Source organism: Salvelinus fontinalis, chromosome 10 (assembly GCF_029448725.1).
Source record: "Salvelinus fontinalis isolate EN_2023a chromosome 10, ASM2944872v1, whole genome shotgun sequence".
In the NCBI taxonomy this organism is placed as follows: domain Eukaryota; kingdom Metazoa; phylum Chordata; class Actinopteri; order Salmoniformes; family Salmonidae; genus Salvelinus; species Salvelinus fontinalis.
In genome coordinates, this window is record NC_074674.1 from 29635619 (window position 1) to 29653339 (window position 17721).

Here is a 17721-nt window from a genome sequence, read left to right on the forward strand (position 1 = left end):
ATGTGCAGACTCTCATTTGTCATATGAAATGTGACGGGTGCTTAGCCCTTTAAAACCAGCTTAGGGTAGGAGGGAGGGAGAGTGAGACTTTGCTTGCATGCAGACAGACATGCATGGATGTACTGAGAACCAAAACCAACACTTCTAATTCTTTACAAAATGATTTTATGAATCTGGTTACAATATGTAGTTACAAGAACACTGGTAACAACAACGTGACCTAACAGTTATAGGCCTAATGCAATTTCAAACAGTTACTGTACTTGACACTCAACAATTTGAATTTGTATTGGTAACACATTAGATACAACAGAATGGGAACATACAGGAGTCTTTTCAAGATAGGGAGTGGTGTTAAAGTGTTGGTGGGACAAGTCACCATGTCAATACCTTCATACAGTACTTATGAATGTTAACATGGCCATTATTTCAAAAGTAGGTCCACATTCACATCCATGGATCTTTTTACTGTTATTAAGATGGTCTATTTGTGCTTAATAATGTGCACCTACTATGACATGTGGATATGCTGATGTATAGAAGTGTAAGTCCTGATATGCTCTTTCGCCTGGCTGTCAGTCTTTGTATGGGCGTGTCTTTCTGCAATTCTGTGAAGTTGTGTTTGAGCTAAATATGCTGTGCGTTATGTCAACTATGTGCTGTTTGCATGTTGTTTGATTATCTACATAAAGGCAGATAACACATTTCTTGAAATAAATATTGTGTTATGAATTTTGCTCTAATTCCTAATTGCAAGACCCTTTTTGGCTTTGATCCCAAGGCTCCGAGCATCGATCACATCCTAATGGCATCAGTTGAGTGAGAGGTGGTGGGAGTGTATATATGTACTCTACTGCATCACATCCATACTTGACCATGATGTATAACTTCAACAGTGGGCAGAACTGAGACATGGGGAGAACCCCTTTAGAATCGTGGTTAAGGCCAAATTGCTAAGAGTCATTTTGGATGAATAAAGGGGTTAATCTTACAAACATAAAATGGGACAGTTGCTCTCTCCATAACTCTATCTTATCATATTCCATCTCCTGTTCCCCATATCCATGTTAGGTTTGAAAAGTGAGTGTCTTTCTCCACATTCCTGTTGTCTGTGAGGGGGCAAATGCATGTTTTTGGCTGACAGGGAGTCACAAGGTTGAGCAACAAGGACATGCCTTTTTAAGGCCTTGTGGGTCATACACAAACAATCCTTTGTGTTAATGTATACCGTTCTGCATTTTTATAAAATCATAAAGTTTCTCATAAAGTAGCTAGATTTTTAGCAACTACTGCATCTCTGCTCAAAAATACCCATATGGGCATTTAACTCTTAAAACATTATTCACTATATCTGTGATGCCATATCGTGGACAATATTGTTGGCCGCTTGGATCTGCATTATCTCTAGAGGAAGGTGAGTAGATGACATAAGCTGCATCACCTCAGTGCCTTGATCAAATGTATTATTTGTTTTACATCTAAAAGTAATATAAAATCAGATTACTATCGTCTCTTTGTGCAATGGTAATATTTTTTAGATTTCATTGGCGTGAGAGTTCTGCTCCACTTCCACCTGGGAGTTATGTAAGTTTACACAATATACAGTGCCCCTTGAATTAATCTCATAGCTTGGTGGACTACTACTACTACTCCTGATGTTAAGCGCTAAATCAGCAGCTCATTGATACATCCATACATTCATGAACATACATTTCATACATTGATGAACAATGATACAAAGCGATTGTTGTTCATTGTGGACAATGGGATACACATATCACACACTCTTAAGCAAGAGCAATTACATAATTATAATTTAATCTACCGTGACACAATAGTTTGGTTTCCCTACACATTTTGCAGTAGTCCTTTGTCGCAGGTCTGGAAACTAGGATTTTTTCATTTGTTTTCTTGCCTCTCTTCTTTCCAATCCTTTCCATATCTCCACTTCTTTTTCTTCCTTCCCTATTTTCCTCTCCTCTGCCCTCCTCTCATTCATTTCTTGCATCATCCTGAGCAGATTTGCTTATCTACTCTCCATCACCCTAGCCAATCATAGTGACTATCCTGCGTCAAGGTCCTCCCCTCCATGGCAGCTCTCCTCACCATGGACGATCAACACAGGCAAGTGGAGAGCTTCCTGATAAGCTGGTGGTCTCTCTGTCACACAGGCCACTCCCTGCATGATCTCAGTCCTCACTCTCTCTAGTTCCTGCTCTCTATCATCCTCTAGCTGCAGACTATTCTCATCCTCTTCAAATCCTTCTCCCTCCAGGACCCCTCTGCTCTCTTCGTTAGCCCGGCGGAGGCCCAGTCCCAGAAACCCACCACCTTCATCCCCTCTACTCCCCATCCCTGCACCAAGGCTCCGAGAGTGAAACAGGCAGGCCTGCCGCACCGTGTGCAAACGGCCAAGAGAGAATCCACTGCGGCTGAGGGCAAGCCTTCCTCCTCCCACCCTTCCCACTGTCCCATATGTCAAAGAGCCCGCCCCCATCGCCACGTTCCCCCTGACTCGCGAGGGGAGCGAGGAGCTGCTGGTGGACCTGCGACAGCGGGGGCAGCTCTGGAGGACGTAGCTAGAGTTCCGCCTCATAGGGACACGCGTTGCCCCGGTAAACGCAGAGGGCGAAGATGTTGTGTTGTTGGTGTTCAGATCCATCAGCAATGCCTCGGAGTAACTGGGCACCATCTGCTGGTTGCAGCGAATGTGCCACTCCAGTTCAGTGATGTCTACCGTGTTGACCCTCGATATGACACGTAATCTGGGGCCACCGCGTTGCCCATTCTCCTGGCCTGAGCGGTAGTTGCCCATCTCAGTGCTGTCATTGTCATTGACTTCCTCGTTCTCACCAAACAGCTTCTCCACATGATAGTGGACATATGCCGTACGGTACTCTGACACCACACGTAGTGGCCAGGACAACATCAGGGCTGAGATCAGCCAATACATGCGCCGACGAGAGAACCAGGGTGGCCATGCCGGGTCAGGAAAGGCCAGCATGTGCTCACGGAAGTCCACGTTCTTCAGGTGCATGCCCTCCCGTGCCTCCATGTAGTCATCCAGACCCTCGTTCTCTGCGAAGAAGCGTGCGCGCTGAGTGAGGTAGGCGGCCTCGGCATGGGCACTGGCAAAGCTGAAACACTTGGTGAAACGAAGGCGTACGGCCGGGTGCTCCAGAAGGCCAAGAAGCTCCTTGGATACGTCCTTGACACCATGTCGGGTATAGTCAAATTCAGAGCTGGCTGTGTGTGTGTTGACCCGCTCATGGTACACCTGTGTGGTGGTGTAAGCGTCACCATTGCGGTATCGAGTCACCTGCCGTGTCCGTCTCACATAGTGATAGCTGATGGCCTTCCACCAGATACAGGGCATGGCCTGCTGCAGCCTCTGGACCCTGTTGTACACCTTGCTGATCCTGACCCGGGCCAGAGAGGATGTTTTAGAGAAGCAGTGCCAGCACTCCACCAGGTAGACCAGGTACAGCATGATCAGGAAGGCCACCGGGATGTAGACGTAGCCGTTGGAGCAGGGGCTGTCATGGTAGAGGCGGGCGCGGCCGCCGTAGTAGAGGCCGTGTTCATCGGCAGCCATGACAGTGACGCGGTAAAAAGAGCACCATCCCAGTGTGGCGAAACAGCCGAACATCAGCAGCGTGAGGAGCAGGCACTTCCAATGGGACTCTCGGCATAGGGACCCGGGAAGGGACTGTTTACAGGGACGCTGCTACAGGGGGGAAGGGATAAGAGACAAGGTAAAGCAGATGATGGGGGGGTGGAGGATCAGGCACAAATACAAGTGGAAATTTGGTTAACATTTTATAAATGGGAGTAAGGTAGCAGGGTTTGAGTGATGGGATCAGGAGCTTGAAATTTGGGTAAAGGGAGTGATGTGTAGGTGGACAGGACGTTGGATAAATTATTGTTTAAGTGATGGGGATGGGGTTTTAACAATAATAAAACATCACGCGTAATGGAACGTATGAGGTGTGATAAAAAGGAGAGGAACAGGATTGAAGGACATACAACAGGAGGCAGAAAGACAAGGAAAGGAAAGGGTGTTAAAACTGGATTTTTCTGCAAGAAACAGAAACAGAAAAAAACAGAACATATATTAAGTGTATTCCATAAGAATAGAGACGATTGGGCATCAATCACACCATGCCATGGCCTTAATGTCAAAACAACATTAATAAACATCAATGCTGTCTCCTCTCTTGCTCCCCTTTTCTTCCAGAGATGGAACATTCCAGTCTCTGGAGGCATGAACACATTTCCTGGCAGAGTGAAACCCAAACCATGAAGCCCATTTTAAACACTTGGTTTTAGTGGGCACTGGAAGAGGTTGATGCTTTTAGAACTCATCAAGAGAGAAAGAGAGTGCATTCAGCTCTCTGTTGCCAGTGGAAGTTAGTGGTACTGTGGCCATCCCTGCTTCCCATAGGGAGATGCACATGGAGCATAGAAAAAGAACCCCCCCCCCCCCCCAAAAAAAAAGATAGATAAGAGGTGGGCCTGTGTCCACAAAGAGTCTCATAATGAATAAGATTATATGGGCAGATACTAGATCAGCCCTTCTATTCTGAGATGCTTTGTGGATACGGGCCCTGAGATCAGAGTATTTGTCTATCTGCTTTGCTTTTGATGTAGTCAAATGGGCCTCTCACAGCCATGACAGTGACCTTGCAGGGAAGGTTTGTTTTGCTAAAAGGCAGGCTGCTGTCCAAACGGTAGCTGTGAGGAGGTGTGTTCCTGTTGGCAGAGGTTCCGGGGTTTAATTGTGCTTGCATTACAAGGACAAGGGAGCACGCTGAGTCAAGAGGGAGAGACCATTTAAGTTCACCGTAAACCTAGAGCCAAGTGCCTCAATTGCTAATTTATTACATTTGTGTGTGTCTATATTAATGATGATGGGCTAACTCTGTACTCATCCCCCACTTAAAGGCCATTAGAGAGGAAGAGATGAAGAGAAAGAGAGGTATGGGTAGTTTACTAGGAGCATCATGTTTCTTCCCTCCCACTTGATCGCTTTTCTTCCCACTCCATATTGACATTAGCACTGTAAAACTACTTTGGGTGTAAAACTGTTGCTGAAAGAAGAATGGGAAAAAACTGCTTCAATTTCACACACAGTAGAACATTTGTTTTTGCTCCTTCTTACTGTCATAAGGACAAGGACAAAATATTTAAACTATCAACTATCAGAGCAAGTTGCCAAAATGAATAATGGTACAGGGAAGATGAAAAAAGGAGGGGGACAGAGTAAAGGAGTGTATTTTTGTTATAGAAACAAATCCAACTAAATGTAACATATTCTGATGCAACAACAGACAGAGAGAGGGATAGTGTGTTTAAGTAGATATATAAAGAGCATTTCAGTCTTACTCAACCAGTGTTAATTATTTATCAAGCCTAAGAACTACCGGTCTGAGAGACAGTTTTATCGGGAATGCCTCTCACATTAGAGGCAGGCGGAAACATAATGTGAGTTTGTGTGTGTATAAATTCAAGTAGGTCAGCCTGTAGTCTGCAAGTCCTTACTACATAAGAGTACAATTATTCTCAAAGTATGTGGAAGAAATCTGACCATTGATGGCTGCAAACACAACAACAACAGCAGCTCTATGTGGGGTGACCCAACCAGGTTTTCTTCAACCAGTGTCCAAACTGTAATGATACTACAGACCTCCCTCTCTTCTTTGTTTTTGTGTGTGTAGGAGCCCGTCTTCCACTGTCTTACCTTCACTTTGAGATGAAGGGCAAAGCAGAGGAAGAGAGAAAGTAGAGATGGCAGGCTTACAGTTCTGCCTGCACATTTGTCTTACTTCTCTCAAACCCCACAACATTCAAGGGAACACAGAGGCCGCCCAAGTAGAAAAGCAACCTCAGAAATAAACATTAACACACACAGAGGTGTGCTGATTTTACCTGACAAGACACACAGACATCATTATGTGCACATATCAACCACGCTCATGGGAAAATAGGGCATTATGACATGTAACTTATGTAAATAGGCTGACTTTACACTAGATATGGTTGTGTCAGTATAATACAAACATAAAAACTCAATAGTGCTCTCTGGTGCTTGCCCAATCGGTCTCTCTTCTTTTTATTGATCTCTCTGTAACATAAGAGCTGAGGTTACAGCTCAGCAACTGAGGACTCTGTAACATAAGAGTCCTTGGACGTTTAGGCTACTACTCAAGACAGAACAGTGATCTTCGACTATAATGTAGCCTGATGCTGTACAGTTCATTCTAATAAGTAATCCCCAAAGAAGATGTCTCCTAATCATGAGGAATTATTTAATAATTCATGTTGTTATCATGTCAGTAATTGTATGTGGCATTCATATCTCAGCCCAGGCAAATAGATCAGCGGGAGCTAAATCGTTCACCTCCAGTTCGACTGCAATGCAGTTGCGTCCGTCCATTAGTGAGGGGTGACTTCTAGTAACCTTGTAGTATACACGCACTAAAAAAATACGTGACTGGTCTCTCGTAGCCTATTGTAAAGACCAGCGTTCCTCTGATCAAACTCGGACGCACCAGAGATGCAGAGTTATGTTTGTGCTCAACATGTTGGTTAGTGAGTGGATAACTGAGTGAGCTCCTCTGGTTACAGAAGAGTGAAAACGGAGGTTGAGTAACCTATTAGCTTGAGCTCACCATGCAGTGCAGATCTAAATATATGGATAATATCCTTGCAATCGCACATTCTATGTGTTTTAACGACATTGTCATTTTATTAGCCTGTATATAGTAGCCTAGGCCATTCAGTAGCAGCCAAAACAACAATTACGCACGCGCGCACTTACCCCCCCACCCCCCAAACAACCTAGCCAATGCTCTACTACCTCTTCTCTTCTGCCCCCGTTCAGTAAGGGCGCTTCTCCGGTCACCGCAGGCATTCTTTCGTTCCTCACAAGCTACGATTTGACCGTGAGCATCGGGATCTATCCGAGACTCCCACGATCAGGGGGTCCAGTGTCCGGACCGCCCCACATGACAACTCAAGCCCCATGTCTGAATTCGATTCTCCGAAAGCAAACGTCTTCGAGTATCAAGTATTCCTCTTGCCAGGTTATTAACACAGCTCCTAGCATTGCCCCAACGGATTGATTCGATCCTGTCCTGAGGTTCTTGTCACACGACGACCGCGGGACATGGCAAAAACCCGTTTCATGTGTAGTTTCTCGGGTGTCCGTTAAGTCGCCGTATGTTGGTTTATTGCTAATGTATTGCTGTTATCTACTTATCTACGGTAGCTCCAGGCTCCAACATGGACCATCCAGCGGGGAAGATAGATGAGGAAATGAGGAAATAGTGTACGTTAAATCACAACCGAGACATCACGTTATTATTTGGTAGGCTACCTCCTGACGATGCAGCTATGGTCTGTCAAGTGCGATAGCACGCTATTTATCCGTAGGCGTAAATAGATCCTCATCCCACCATTCAGAAATTATGATTGGCAGATAATTTCGTTCACCCTCCTCCTCGCGCATTTGGTCATGTGTTTATTCCCGTTTTCACCTGCACATTTAATCGTCGACGGTTAGAGCTGACGTCACCGAGTAGGGACATAAACGCGCAACATTTTCTGAAAGGCCTACATTACATTGCCAGGTAGCTCGCAGTTGCCGTGGCAATATTGTAGTCATTTAACTCCCGATATACGTTCTGTGAGCAAATCCTGCTTCTTCAGTCTGATGAGCCTTGCACATCTCCCACGTTTCACAACCAACTAGTTCCATGGCAAGGGTCTACGTGCAGAAATGGGACAGAACCAAGAAAGTGTGGATCTGACACTTATGCTGAAAATTGTATGCCCGTGCGCTTTGCCTCCACTTAGCTGTGGCTATATTGTGCTGTCAAATGTAAAATATGCACATTATGAATAGGCTAATAAGTGTTAGGATACTTATTTATCTACAAACATGCTATATCATTTTTATTTTAAGTAATATATAAAGGCATGCAGGAATGGACAATTAACCATAGGAAAAAATGCAACAGCCAACGCTAGTAAATGTAAGTGCATTTTCTTTATTTAGACATAAGGAGACAAACACCCACAATATATCCATCCACACTTTACCTTCTCTCATAGGCTTCTTCCAACTGGAGCAACCAACATTACTACATACACCTGACTCCATCTTGTTAAACCCTCAACCAATTTATGTTTAAGCTGTTCTGAAATTTCATCAAGAAGGAATGCATTTTTGTACACTGCAATTGTTTGCTGAAAGGTGTTGGAAATAATAACTTCCTGGAATAATGGTACATTTTAAAATTCTACTTGTACGGGAAGCATGTTGGAAAATAAACCTAGTTTTAACTACTGATATGCTAAAGAACAACAAATTTGTCAATAGAGGAATTACCATCAAATAACTTAGGTGTGAACAAAGTGCATAAATTGACAAGTTTACCCACAACGACTGCATTGTTGGGAACAAGTATTTTTGCTGCACCACTATGACACCTGCTAAACTGTGTGTGACCAATAAACTTAGATTTTCGCTCAAGTTTCTCTTTGCTCTGCCTGATCCATACACCATCATACAAGAGACATAGCCAGTCCTCATCTGCTTAAAAAATATCATCCTTAATGATTTCATTATGTAAACCACATTTTGTTATTCATTAGTTTGGAATTTGCAAGGACAATCTTGGAAATGTTGACGCAAATCTTCATCTATTTTGTCATAATCCTTCATCACAAATTGAGACTTGTCTATGTTTGTTCTTCATTGTGAGAAGTGGAATGATAACCACAATTTTAAACCATGAAATAGCATACTTGATCTTTCTCCCCACAACAAGATACCCTCCACCCCATCTTATTTGTACTCTAAACCCCCCTCACCCAATTCCTTCTCATTCTGGAATGAACAGCCATACCCCCGGGACTTAAATTCTGTTTTTTTTCTTTCCCTGTAGGCCTCAGTTGACAGAGAGTGGATTTATACAGGCCCACCTTCAAGGGTGACCACTGATGAGCCTCCAAGCTTCTCTGCTAAAGTGCGCCGATCTTTGATGTCCTCCAAACCATTAACTTGCCATTCATGCTTGATACCTAGAAATGAGCAAAGTGGTCAAATGTGAGAAAAATGAAACAAATGAAAGCACCCTAATCATCGTCACAGTTAGATTTTGTTTTTCAACCTAAAAAGTTAAGCTCACCTGTGAATTTCTTCTTAATGGCATCCTTTGAGCTGGCATAGATCATTTTGCTCTTCAGTGGAGCACCTTCTGGGGCCCTGAGATACAAAGGAAAGAGAATATTACCAAAATATTCTGTCTTTAGATAAGCAGAATTTACTAGTTGTAATCATCAAATTAAATCAACTTAAACCCAGTGCTTAACAGTTGACACTCACCAGAAGATGAAGACAAGGTCCTCCTTCTTGGTCTCCTTGGTCTCATAGGTTGCGTCATAGAGGGCGTAGCGACAGTCATCTGCAGGCAGCATCTTGACAAAGTGCAGGTAAGGGTCTGCGATGGTGGTACCCACATCACCGGTCAGAATCTCTTTACCCGCTTCAAGGACAATGTGCTTCTTGTCCTCGCTCAGACAGAACAGCACTGCCTTCTTCCTCTTCTTCTTCTCATCCTCATTCGCCTGGGCCTTACGGACCTTCATCTCATTGAAGACTGTAATAACTTCATCAGTCACTGTCACCCCAGAGGCCTAAGAGGAGAAAAACAGTTGAATGCATCATGTACCCAAGAGGTAAGAGGTCAATGAATGAGATCTCAGCTTTGGTCTGTATGTTTGGACTGAAGTTTAAAACAGTTTGCAGGGCTTTAAATGGCTTGTTTTTCCAGACTAAACGATTGCTGATATCTTCAGCCCCGTCGACGAATCATTAAGCAAACACTGTTAGTGGGCACACTGGGATAAGGATGTTGATAAATCACTATGATCATTTCACACTTGCACTGTTCAGAGCAGTTGACTTTACAGTTTAAAGAAAACATTTGGAACAATTGCTAGGCAGGTCAGTCCTTGAATTATTGAAATACAAGTACGGATGGTGAATGACAAAAGTATTCGAATTTTTTCCTCAGTTGCAAAAGACGAGCCACAAGTCAAACAAACAAAAAACTCAGAGGGTTGTTTCAGAACAAAAGATACCTATTCAACAAGCAAACAGCGAAAGACAGCAGAGGTGCAGTTACTGTTCCTGAAATCAATACCTTGGACAACCTGACTAAGTGAAACATACCCTACATTTTCACAATCATCCAATTACATTCCAAAACAATCTCTAAAAAGAGCCAGGGAAAACTTTGAAAAGAGAATATTCATTTTAAGAAAATACATTTCAGTTCCATTTCCAGTGGTTTTAGGATGATTTGGTTGCTGGCAGCTAACTACCTAGAATGTTGTTATAACCCAGGTGGAAAACAAGACACTTCACTAAGACCATATATAGGGTGTCCAATCAAAAACATATTTTGACCAATGGATAAAATGTTATGTAGATAATCCTCTGAAACAACCAATGTTCCAAACCTCATGTATCTTGGCATAATCCATTCAAAATGTATTGAGAGTTATTACCCTTACAGGATGGTCAAAATTATGGCAACTAAATCAATGGAGGCCAGAGAAAAAAAAGTGGTAATAAATCAAGGGGGGAAAGCATCGTGCTAGCCAGACTAGATGCTGAGTGAGAATTAAGGCTACCTGACAGGTTTACCATTGAACTCGTTATCTTTCTTTAAAAAATAAGAGGTAAGATAGATATCGATTGAAACATTTTAGTATACACTGTACATATTAACGCGAAGTTCCTGTATTTTTCGAAGACTTCTCGAAAAACGTATCTCCGAAATGTCAGAGCACTGCGCATACCCGAAATCATTTTACATTTAATTCAGCTAGTGTCATGCCAATTTTTATTTTTCTATTTGCATCCAACCACAAACTGGTGAAAAGTTTTCGCGATAAAGCTGCACCTCTAAACAGAGCTCGGTGCTTTTAATCTGATGCACTTATGTTAATTATATGTTAGAGAAATACCCCACTGAACGATTCAGAATATGAAGAATGACATTTTTCTTGATAAATGTATTTTATAACATAAGTGAAATGTCATCACCCAGAGTGGGTGGACACCCTGGCATATGAAACAGGATGTCCACTAGCAAACAAACAGTGTGTTTGCATTGGGAAGTTGTTGCACTTCCTCTTCCCTAAAGCAGTGGTTACAGCGCTTGGTACATTCACTCTTATGGTGGGTGTGCTGAAGCAGAAACTCATACTCAGTGTTAGAAACACACTGGCGTGCCGTTGTCAGCGCAAGTCAAGGGAGAAGGAAATTGTGTCAGGGTTCGATGCCATGGCTTCCTAGTTTGATGGAGCTGCTAACCAATTCTCAATAATCATTCTCAATAATTGTCGTCGAAATTGTTAAAGTTTACATACGCAGTCAACAATAAGATGCCATTGAACAAAATCCATTGACATGTCATAGTCCACGAACATTGCCAGGTAGCTATCAAGCTTTGACGGCACACTTCCTTGTACTTGCAGTAAGGGTGGGGTCGGCTGAAACGGGAGGTAACGTTAGCTACCGGTACTAGCTAGCTGGCAGTAAATGTTAGCGGGTGAGGCGTTAGACGAGTGTCGGATAGGCTAGCATCGTCTTACTCAAACATATTATTGTCAAAAGCAATTGTCAATTCCAATCAACACCAATGGTGGATAGCGTACCGTTCCTTTGCTAACATAGCTAGACTTCAGATGGCACAGTTAACTACGTATACTAACTAGTTAGCTGGCTAGCCATCCGGTTCGCAAGAGGCCTAGTTAGCTTAGCTAATACTAGTGATACTGTTAGGTCATGGTTGAGAGGAAATGCCGAGGGGCCAGGTGAAACCTAGTTAACTCTGACCATCAATGACAAATGGCGTTTTAGTTAAATGCTAATTGTTGAAGCAGGTTAAACAGTTAGCTACCAAATGTGGGCTGTTAGCTAGCAAGGTGGCCAATGTTCATCGATTGTAAAACTATGGTGGGGAAATAAATAACTTAATTTTATGATCAGCGGGCCAAGTAGCTAACTACCAATCCCCAATACAATGGGTTGTATTTGTAGGATAACAAAATTAGTTATTTGAACCATAAAAGTAACGTTACCATGGTTGGGTCTTTCGTGTATCAGCGTCTGAGTCGAAAATGAAATGTTCGTTCTTCTTGTTGAGCTCACACTAGACCGGCGGACACGCGCCTGACGGGCATCAGAAAAAAGGGAGCAAGTGTCAACCCAAAGTATCATGGGAAATGTATTTTAAATATAACCCTCCCCCGAACACACACTGACACAATCACAGTATGCACTTGAACGACGTTCAGTAGGCTAAACTACAGATCTAGACTGTAACACTCAATGTTCATATTGAATAACGTTATAGAAGAAAACTGAGCTTTATAGCTACGTCTCTAGACTATATTAAGAACGTACCTTTTTTAATCCCTAATGATTTATATGGTGAAAAGAAAAGTTTGCGCGCATTAAATCAGCTTTTAAAAAGTATGTCCAATCCAGCTTGTCTCTCACAATCAATTCACTGTATGCATTTTTGACAGACATAGGGACTGGCGTCTCTCTCTCCGATACATCAGTCATTCATTCGAACCGAGAAGGTTGGCTAAACTTACTTCCAAATAAGGAAACGAACGGCAGTAGGGCCTATGCGCGCCTCGTGCACACCCTGCGGTTCGCGGCATCTATATCTCCATATATGGCCATTAGGGCATTTCGTTCTAATCTAGACCAAGACAGACGAGTATTTGCTGTGCAATATAAACGACAGACTCAAACCAGAGCAAAGCGAGTAAAAAAAGAGGAAGAGAGAGAGAGAGGGAGGATAAACTACTAGGTGAAATACCACAGTGTGCCATCACACCAGCAAGAAAATTGCAACAAGTGAAGCACAAACACCTTTGTAAATACAGCCCATATTTATTTTCCCTTTTGTACATTGTTACACTATAAATAGCCCTATTATAACATTTGAAATGTCTCTATTATTTTTTTTAAAAACTTTTGTGAGTGTAATCTTTACTGTTTAGTTCGGATTGTTTATTTCACTATTGTTTTTTATCGATTTTACTTTCTTTGACAACGTGAACACGTTTCCCATGCGGATAATGGCTTTTTTAATTGACTTGAGAGAGGGCGAGAGAGAGTGAGAAGGAGAGTAACTACGGGGAGGGGTTCATTCGTTGTCTTATTTATAGCACCACCAGTTTTTCCACACATCCATACATTGGACTAGTCTACTGAGTGAGATGAGCAAGACTATAGCTTTGTGACACATTTTCTGTGGATAAAATTAAGGGATGATAATTGTAGCTATATAACACAATACATTCTCTTAAATTCGCTGTGTTCATATATAAGATTGTTCACGACATAGGCCTGATATATTAGGCCTGATATGGCCTAATTTACCAGTAGGCCTAGCGATGAGACCGCTATCAGAGACGGAAGAGAAAGCGATACATCTCAGTCCATTTTTTCTGTCTCTTAAATACAGTCAATGAACTAAGTAGACTAGACTCAGCAGCTATTGCATTGGTGAGAATGGGAGAACCACCCCTTCAGTAGACCGGAACTGTGACAATTTTTTCAATGGTAAACGGCCTGAGTAAGACATCTTTATGTATCCACCATCTTTGAAGCTATCACGCTTGCTTGGCTTGGCGTTACTTTTTGTGCCACTGCAGTCTCCGTAGACATCTAAACATGGCGGCTTCCTACAAACGAGTTATGTAGCTTGTGTTCAGCTATGTTCTGATTGTAAAAAAATCCAAGGGTTCCATAAAAAACTGACAGTAAGAAAAATGGGATTTCACTATTTGTTAAGCGGTATATCGAAGTGTTGGTCTAGTCTTACACGTCATCGATTATCAAACGTTTCGCGATTGCGGAACCTTAGCGAAGTGACACCGAGAGCGATTTTGAGCCGTCCATCACATACACCTTCACCATCGTCGACATGCACTGGCATGAGCAATGGCCACCTATATAGCCGTTTAAGAGTAGCATACAGTTTGGGGAGAGAGGGTGCTATATGGGCAACAGATAGGTTGTGTTTTGGTGTGTTATCAATCCACACAAGAGTGAACACACAAAAACGGTACTTTCATGTTATGAAGAAACTGCACCAACAGGTGCCTCTTTCCCGCCCTCTTTCTACATCGACAGCAGTTGCAAAAGACGTGATTCTGTTTGAGCATGACCGAACAAGGTTCTTTCGCCTCTTAGCAGTCTTCTGTGGTGGTCAGTTTCTTTTCTGGACATACCTGGCCCACTTCGCCTTTACTGGTCTTCGAGACACTGGTGGAAGTGGTTCTGGTGGGAGACATGTCTCCACTACTGGCTTGGCAGGACTTTGGAGTTTCGATATGAACCTGGGATCTAATGCTTGGAGATATGGATTCACACTGGCATGCCTTGTTATTGGTATGTGTCAGAATTGATTGTGCAGAAGACTGGCAGTATTATAAATTGAGGCACCTATACCTGTGTGTGATTGTATTAATACTTTTCTCTCTCTCTTAGGTGGAGGGATCATGGGACTTGGTGCTCTGTTCTGCCGGCGTTCTGTCAGCCAGGTGATTCTACATAAGGGGGGTGGGATGGTCACTGTGTCGACACAGTCACCCCTGGGACCAAACAAGGGACAGAGAATTACTGTACCCTTGTCACAAGTGGCCTGTTACGCCCACAGACAAGAGTCTCCTACTTTCATTCCCCTCAGGGTGAAAGATCACAAGTTCTACTTTCTTTTGGACCGAGAAGGCACACTGAATAATCCCCAACTGTTTGATGTTACAGTTGGGGCATATCGATCATTCTAGGTGTGTCAAGATAACAGAATGTGACTTGTCCCCCATTGTCAATGCAACAGTGTGTCAGTACATAGGGGTTGATTGGAATGAATTCAACAATCTGTTGGCTAAAGTTCTAAACATAAACCATTGATTAAGTTTGCAAAATTTTTGTTGGCTTTTTGAAATTAATTTGACAACAAATAAGATATGGATATTAATAAAAAACTGTGGATATAAAACAATTACATGTTTCCAGTGCATTGAAGTGGATCATTTTCAACACTATTCATTACCTCCAAACCAAAAATACAAATTTTCAGTCAGTATTTTTACACTCGGATGAAGATTGTTGTAACTGTAACTAAAATCTGCATCTGATAGTAGATGATCTTAGCAAAAAGGTGTGTTGGGTCCACACTCAAAAATATATCGCAAATATATTGCATAAAGGCTTTGCAGCCTTATTCAGTGTGTAGATGATCTTAAAAGGCATACATACTTGGCTATGAGTTTGAGTTAAAGATTAGTTTGAGATAACATTAGATAATCTCTCCTGGTTCAGTTCCCCACATACCCCCTCACTGAGACCGGGTGGAGTGACTAGTTGTCCTCAATCACCATTGAGATTGAGGAGTTACTGTAGTTGCCCCCATCTCCCTTTTGAGTGCAATCTCCACTCCACATCGTTTACTCCACTTCCAACAGCTGTCACTGAACATACTGAATGATTTACAAATAATAATGAGTAGTTATTTATGATGCATGGTAATTTGTAGATCAAACAGTCGGAAGTCACCTGCAGTGTCGGCTACAATGTTGAACAAGCCCAATATCCTGCATGTATTGGCCTAAACCTTGCTCCTGAAGTTGATCCTGGATCAATAATGAATTCCTCCTTCATCCACTTCATCCTAAGAAAGTCTTACGGCTGGGAGTTGGGTTTTTCAAAACATCACCATCATGCATTATTGCTTCTAATCTACACAAATAGGGGTCATGTAAAAACAACAAGCTGTTACAGATCATTTTATTGTCATCTTTTAAACAAAACAGTGTAAAAACATGAGGGTTTTCACAATTACAATAAAGTTTTGGACAATTCTTTTTTTTTAAACTACAAATACTATGACATGCTATAAGGGGCACAGACACGACTTAGAAAAGGCTCACCAGCTCAAAGGATAGGATAGATAATGCTTTGATATTCAGAGAGAAAAGTGATATTGAATGAATGGAGGGAAAATAAACACTATTTGTGTGAAGAACAATATGACAAAACTGCAAGGGAAAATTGAACATGTGTCATGCAAACTAATAAAAGAGAACTGAAGAATACAAATTCCCATCAACAGTCAATATAAAACAGTTCGAGATAAAGCATTCCCATGTCGGATGTACAGTATGTTGCTTATTTCAGCACCATGGTCAGCTCCCGTCATATTGAATGCGCGATAAGAACGTGGCCTGTGATATTTTGCTAGAAATCTATAACATAGCATAAAAACGACCCATTCCCCTTTTATGTGACCTGAGGTGACATTAACAACATATTTTATATTTGATAGAAGAAGTTTGTTGGTACCATCTTATTCATCGGGAGAACAGACTAGAAGAGGATCTGGACTACCGATGCTCCCAGCGCTGGAACTTCCATCTCCAAAGTCCCGGGCCACAAAATACTGTAAACTCAACTCGGACGACCCGCCAGGACTGGAATCACCTCTGCTTACACAACCCTCCTCCAGAACAACACACAGTTCCTTGAGATCGAAATTCTCCTTTACCAATCCATCTTGCACTCGTTCCAAATCAGCTAACTTCTTCAGATGTCCACCCACGTCCTCACGCATCACTTTGGCAGCGTTGTGTCCAAAAAGTTGCCACTCTCGGGAAAGCGTTTTTATTTTCATTCTGTCATCATCAAGGAAACTACATAGTTCTCGCAGTTCTTGGTTCTCCTCCTGAAGCCTATTATTGACTACTTTGAGTTCCCTGATTTCGAGTAAATGCTCCTGCAGTTGTTTATTAACCTCTTTAATTAACCGCCCTCGCTGTATAAGGGCTGTCATCTTGTTGGCCTCCTCTTGGCGTAACCTGGCCACGATGTCTTTTTTGGAGAATGACATCAAATCCTCGTCGGACATTTTAGAGAGCTCTCGCTTGTCAATCTCGCTGTTGCTGCACATTTTGTGTCATTTACTGTAGGCTTGGCGTCATGCGAGTGCGGCTCAACGACTATGCATGGAAAATATGGCAATTTGCGAAAAAATAAACAGTAATAAAATAGGTATAGGAATGCTTACAAAATTATGATTTAAATTGTGAAGCCCTGATCCTCAACGCTACCGAGTATGTCTTGCAAAACAAGCCTTTGCCCACATTGCCTCTGTCATTGTAATTTTCACGATACGAAGTGAAACGAGCGTTTTATGTAGCGTTTTATGCAATTTGTATCGATGCCTATTCTAAAGCGCGTAATAAAATGGCTCTTAAAAATGGCCAGTTAAGAAGAACATAATTCGTCACCAGTAGGCTAATGTTGATGTAAAAATACACTGTATTTTCTCACTTTCGCCAGGGTGGCGCTCAAGTCCAGTCCACAGAAAGATAAACGCGCAGTAATATTTGGACAGAGGAAACAATGCGCATACAGATTTGTGGAACAAACCAGCTCAAGTCACTTAAGAAATATATCCGTACTCAAGAGAGTGTTTAGTTTAGGCAAATATAATGGAACAACTATAAATATTGGCCTAGACCGCCTTCTTAGCCCACTACCTTATCTCCCATGCAGTAGACACTCCCACCGTGAACTGTTTACATAGGAATGTTGCTGATTTCAGCACCATGGACAGCCCC

General features: G+C 42.4%; 4 protein-coding genes across 6 annotated transcripts; 1 reads left to right on the forward strand and 3 right to left on the reverse strand.

The window, feature by feature from the left end:
• Positions 1 to 148: 148 nt before the first annotated feature.
• Positions 149 to 7931, reverse strand: LOC129863968 (transmembrane protein 151B-like). 3 transcript variants are annotated; one of them, XM_055936458.1, is made up of 3 exons: positions 6860 to 7801; positions 4027 to 4077; positions 149 to 3727 (listed from the first exon to the last, which is right to left on the reverse strand). In XM_055936458.1, the coding sequence occupies exons 1-3, from the start codon at positions 6911 to 6913 to the stop codon at positions 2063 to 2065; spliced, it is 1770 nt and encodes a 589-aa protein (XP_055792433.1). In that variant the 5' UTR covers positions 6914 to 7801; the 3' UTR covers positions 149 to 2062. The 3 variants fall into 3 exon arrangements, 2 of the variants coding, with proteins under 2 accessions (XP_055792433.1, XP_055792434.1); XM_055936459.1 differs by lacking the exon at positions 4027 to 4077 and having other exon boundaries at positions 6860 to 7798; XR_008761032.1 differs by lacking the exon at positions 4027 to 4077 and having other exon boundaries at positions 3634 to 3866; positions 6860 to 7931.
• Positions 7932 to 8031: 100 nt separating this feature from the next.
• On the reverse strand, positions 8032 to 12250 carry LOC129863970 (cofilin-2-like). The gene is made up of 4 exons (XM_055936462.1): positions 12160 to 12250; positions 9392 to 9702; positions 9195 to 9271; positions 8032 to 9087 (listed from the first exon to the last, which is right to left on the reverse strand). The coding sequence occupies exons 1-4, from the start codon at positions 12160 to 12162 to the stop codon at positions 8975 to 8977; spliced, it is 504 nt and encodes a 167-aa protein (XP_055792437.1). The 5' UTR covers positions 12163 to 12250; the 3' UTR covers positions 8032 to 8974.
• A 1484-nt stretch (positions 12251 to 13734) lies between these two features.
• On the forward strand, positions 13735 to 15101 carry tmem223 (transmembrane protein 223). The gene is made up of 2 exons (XM_055936468.1): positions 13735 to 14491; positions 14591 to 15101. The coding sequence occupies exons 1-2, from the start codon at positions 13870 to 13872 to the stop codon at positions 14887 to 14889; spliced, it is 921 nt and encodes a 306-aa protein (XP_055792443.1). The 5' UTR covers positions 13735 to 13869; the 3' UTR covers positions 14890 to 15101.
• Positions 15102 to 15872: 771 nt separating this feature from the next.
• On the reverse strand, positions 15873 to 17632 carry LOC129863975 (coiled-coil domain-containing protein 85B-like). The gene has a single exon (XM_055936469.1). The coding sequence runs from the start codon at positions 17046 to 17048 to the stop codon at positions 16449 to 16451; it is 600 nt and encodes a 199-aa protein (XP_055792444.1). The 5' UTR covers positions 17049 to 17632; the 3' UTR covers positions 15873 to 16448.
• Positions 17633 to 17721: the final 89 nt, after the last annotated feature.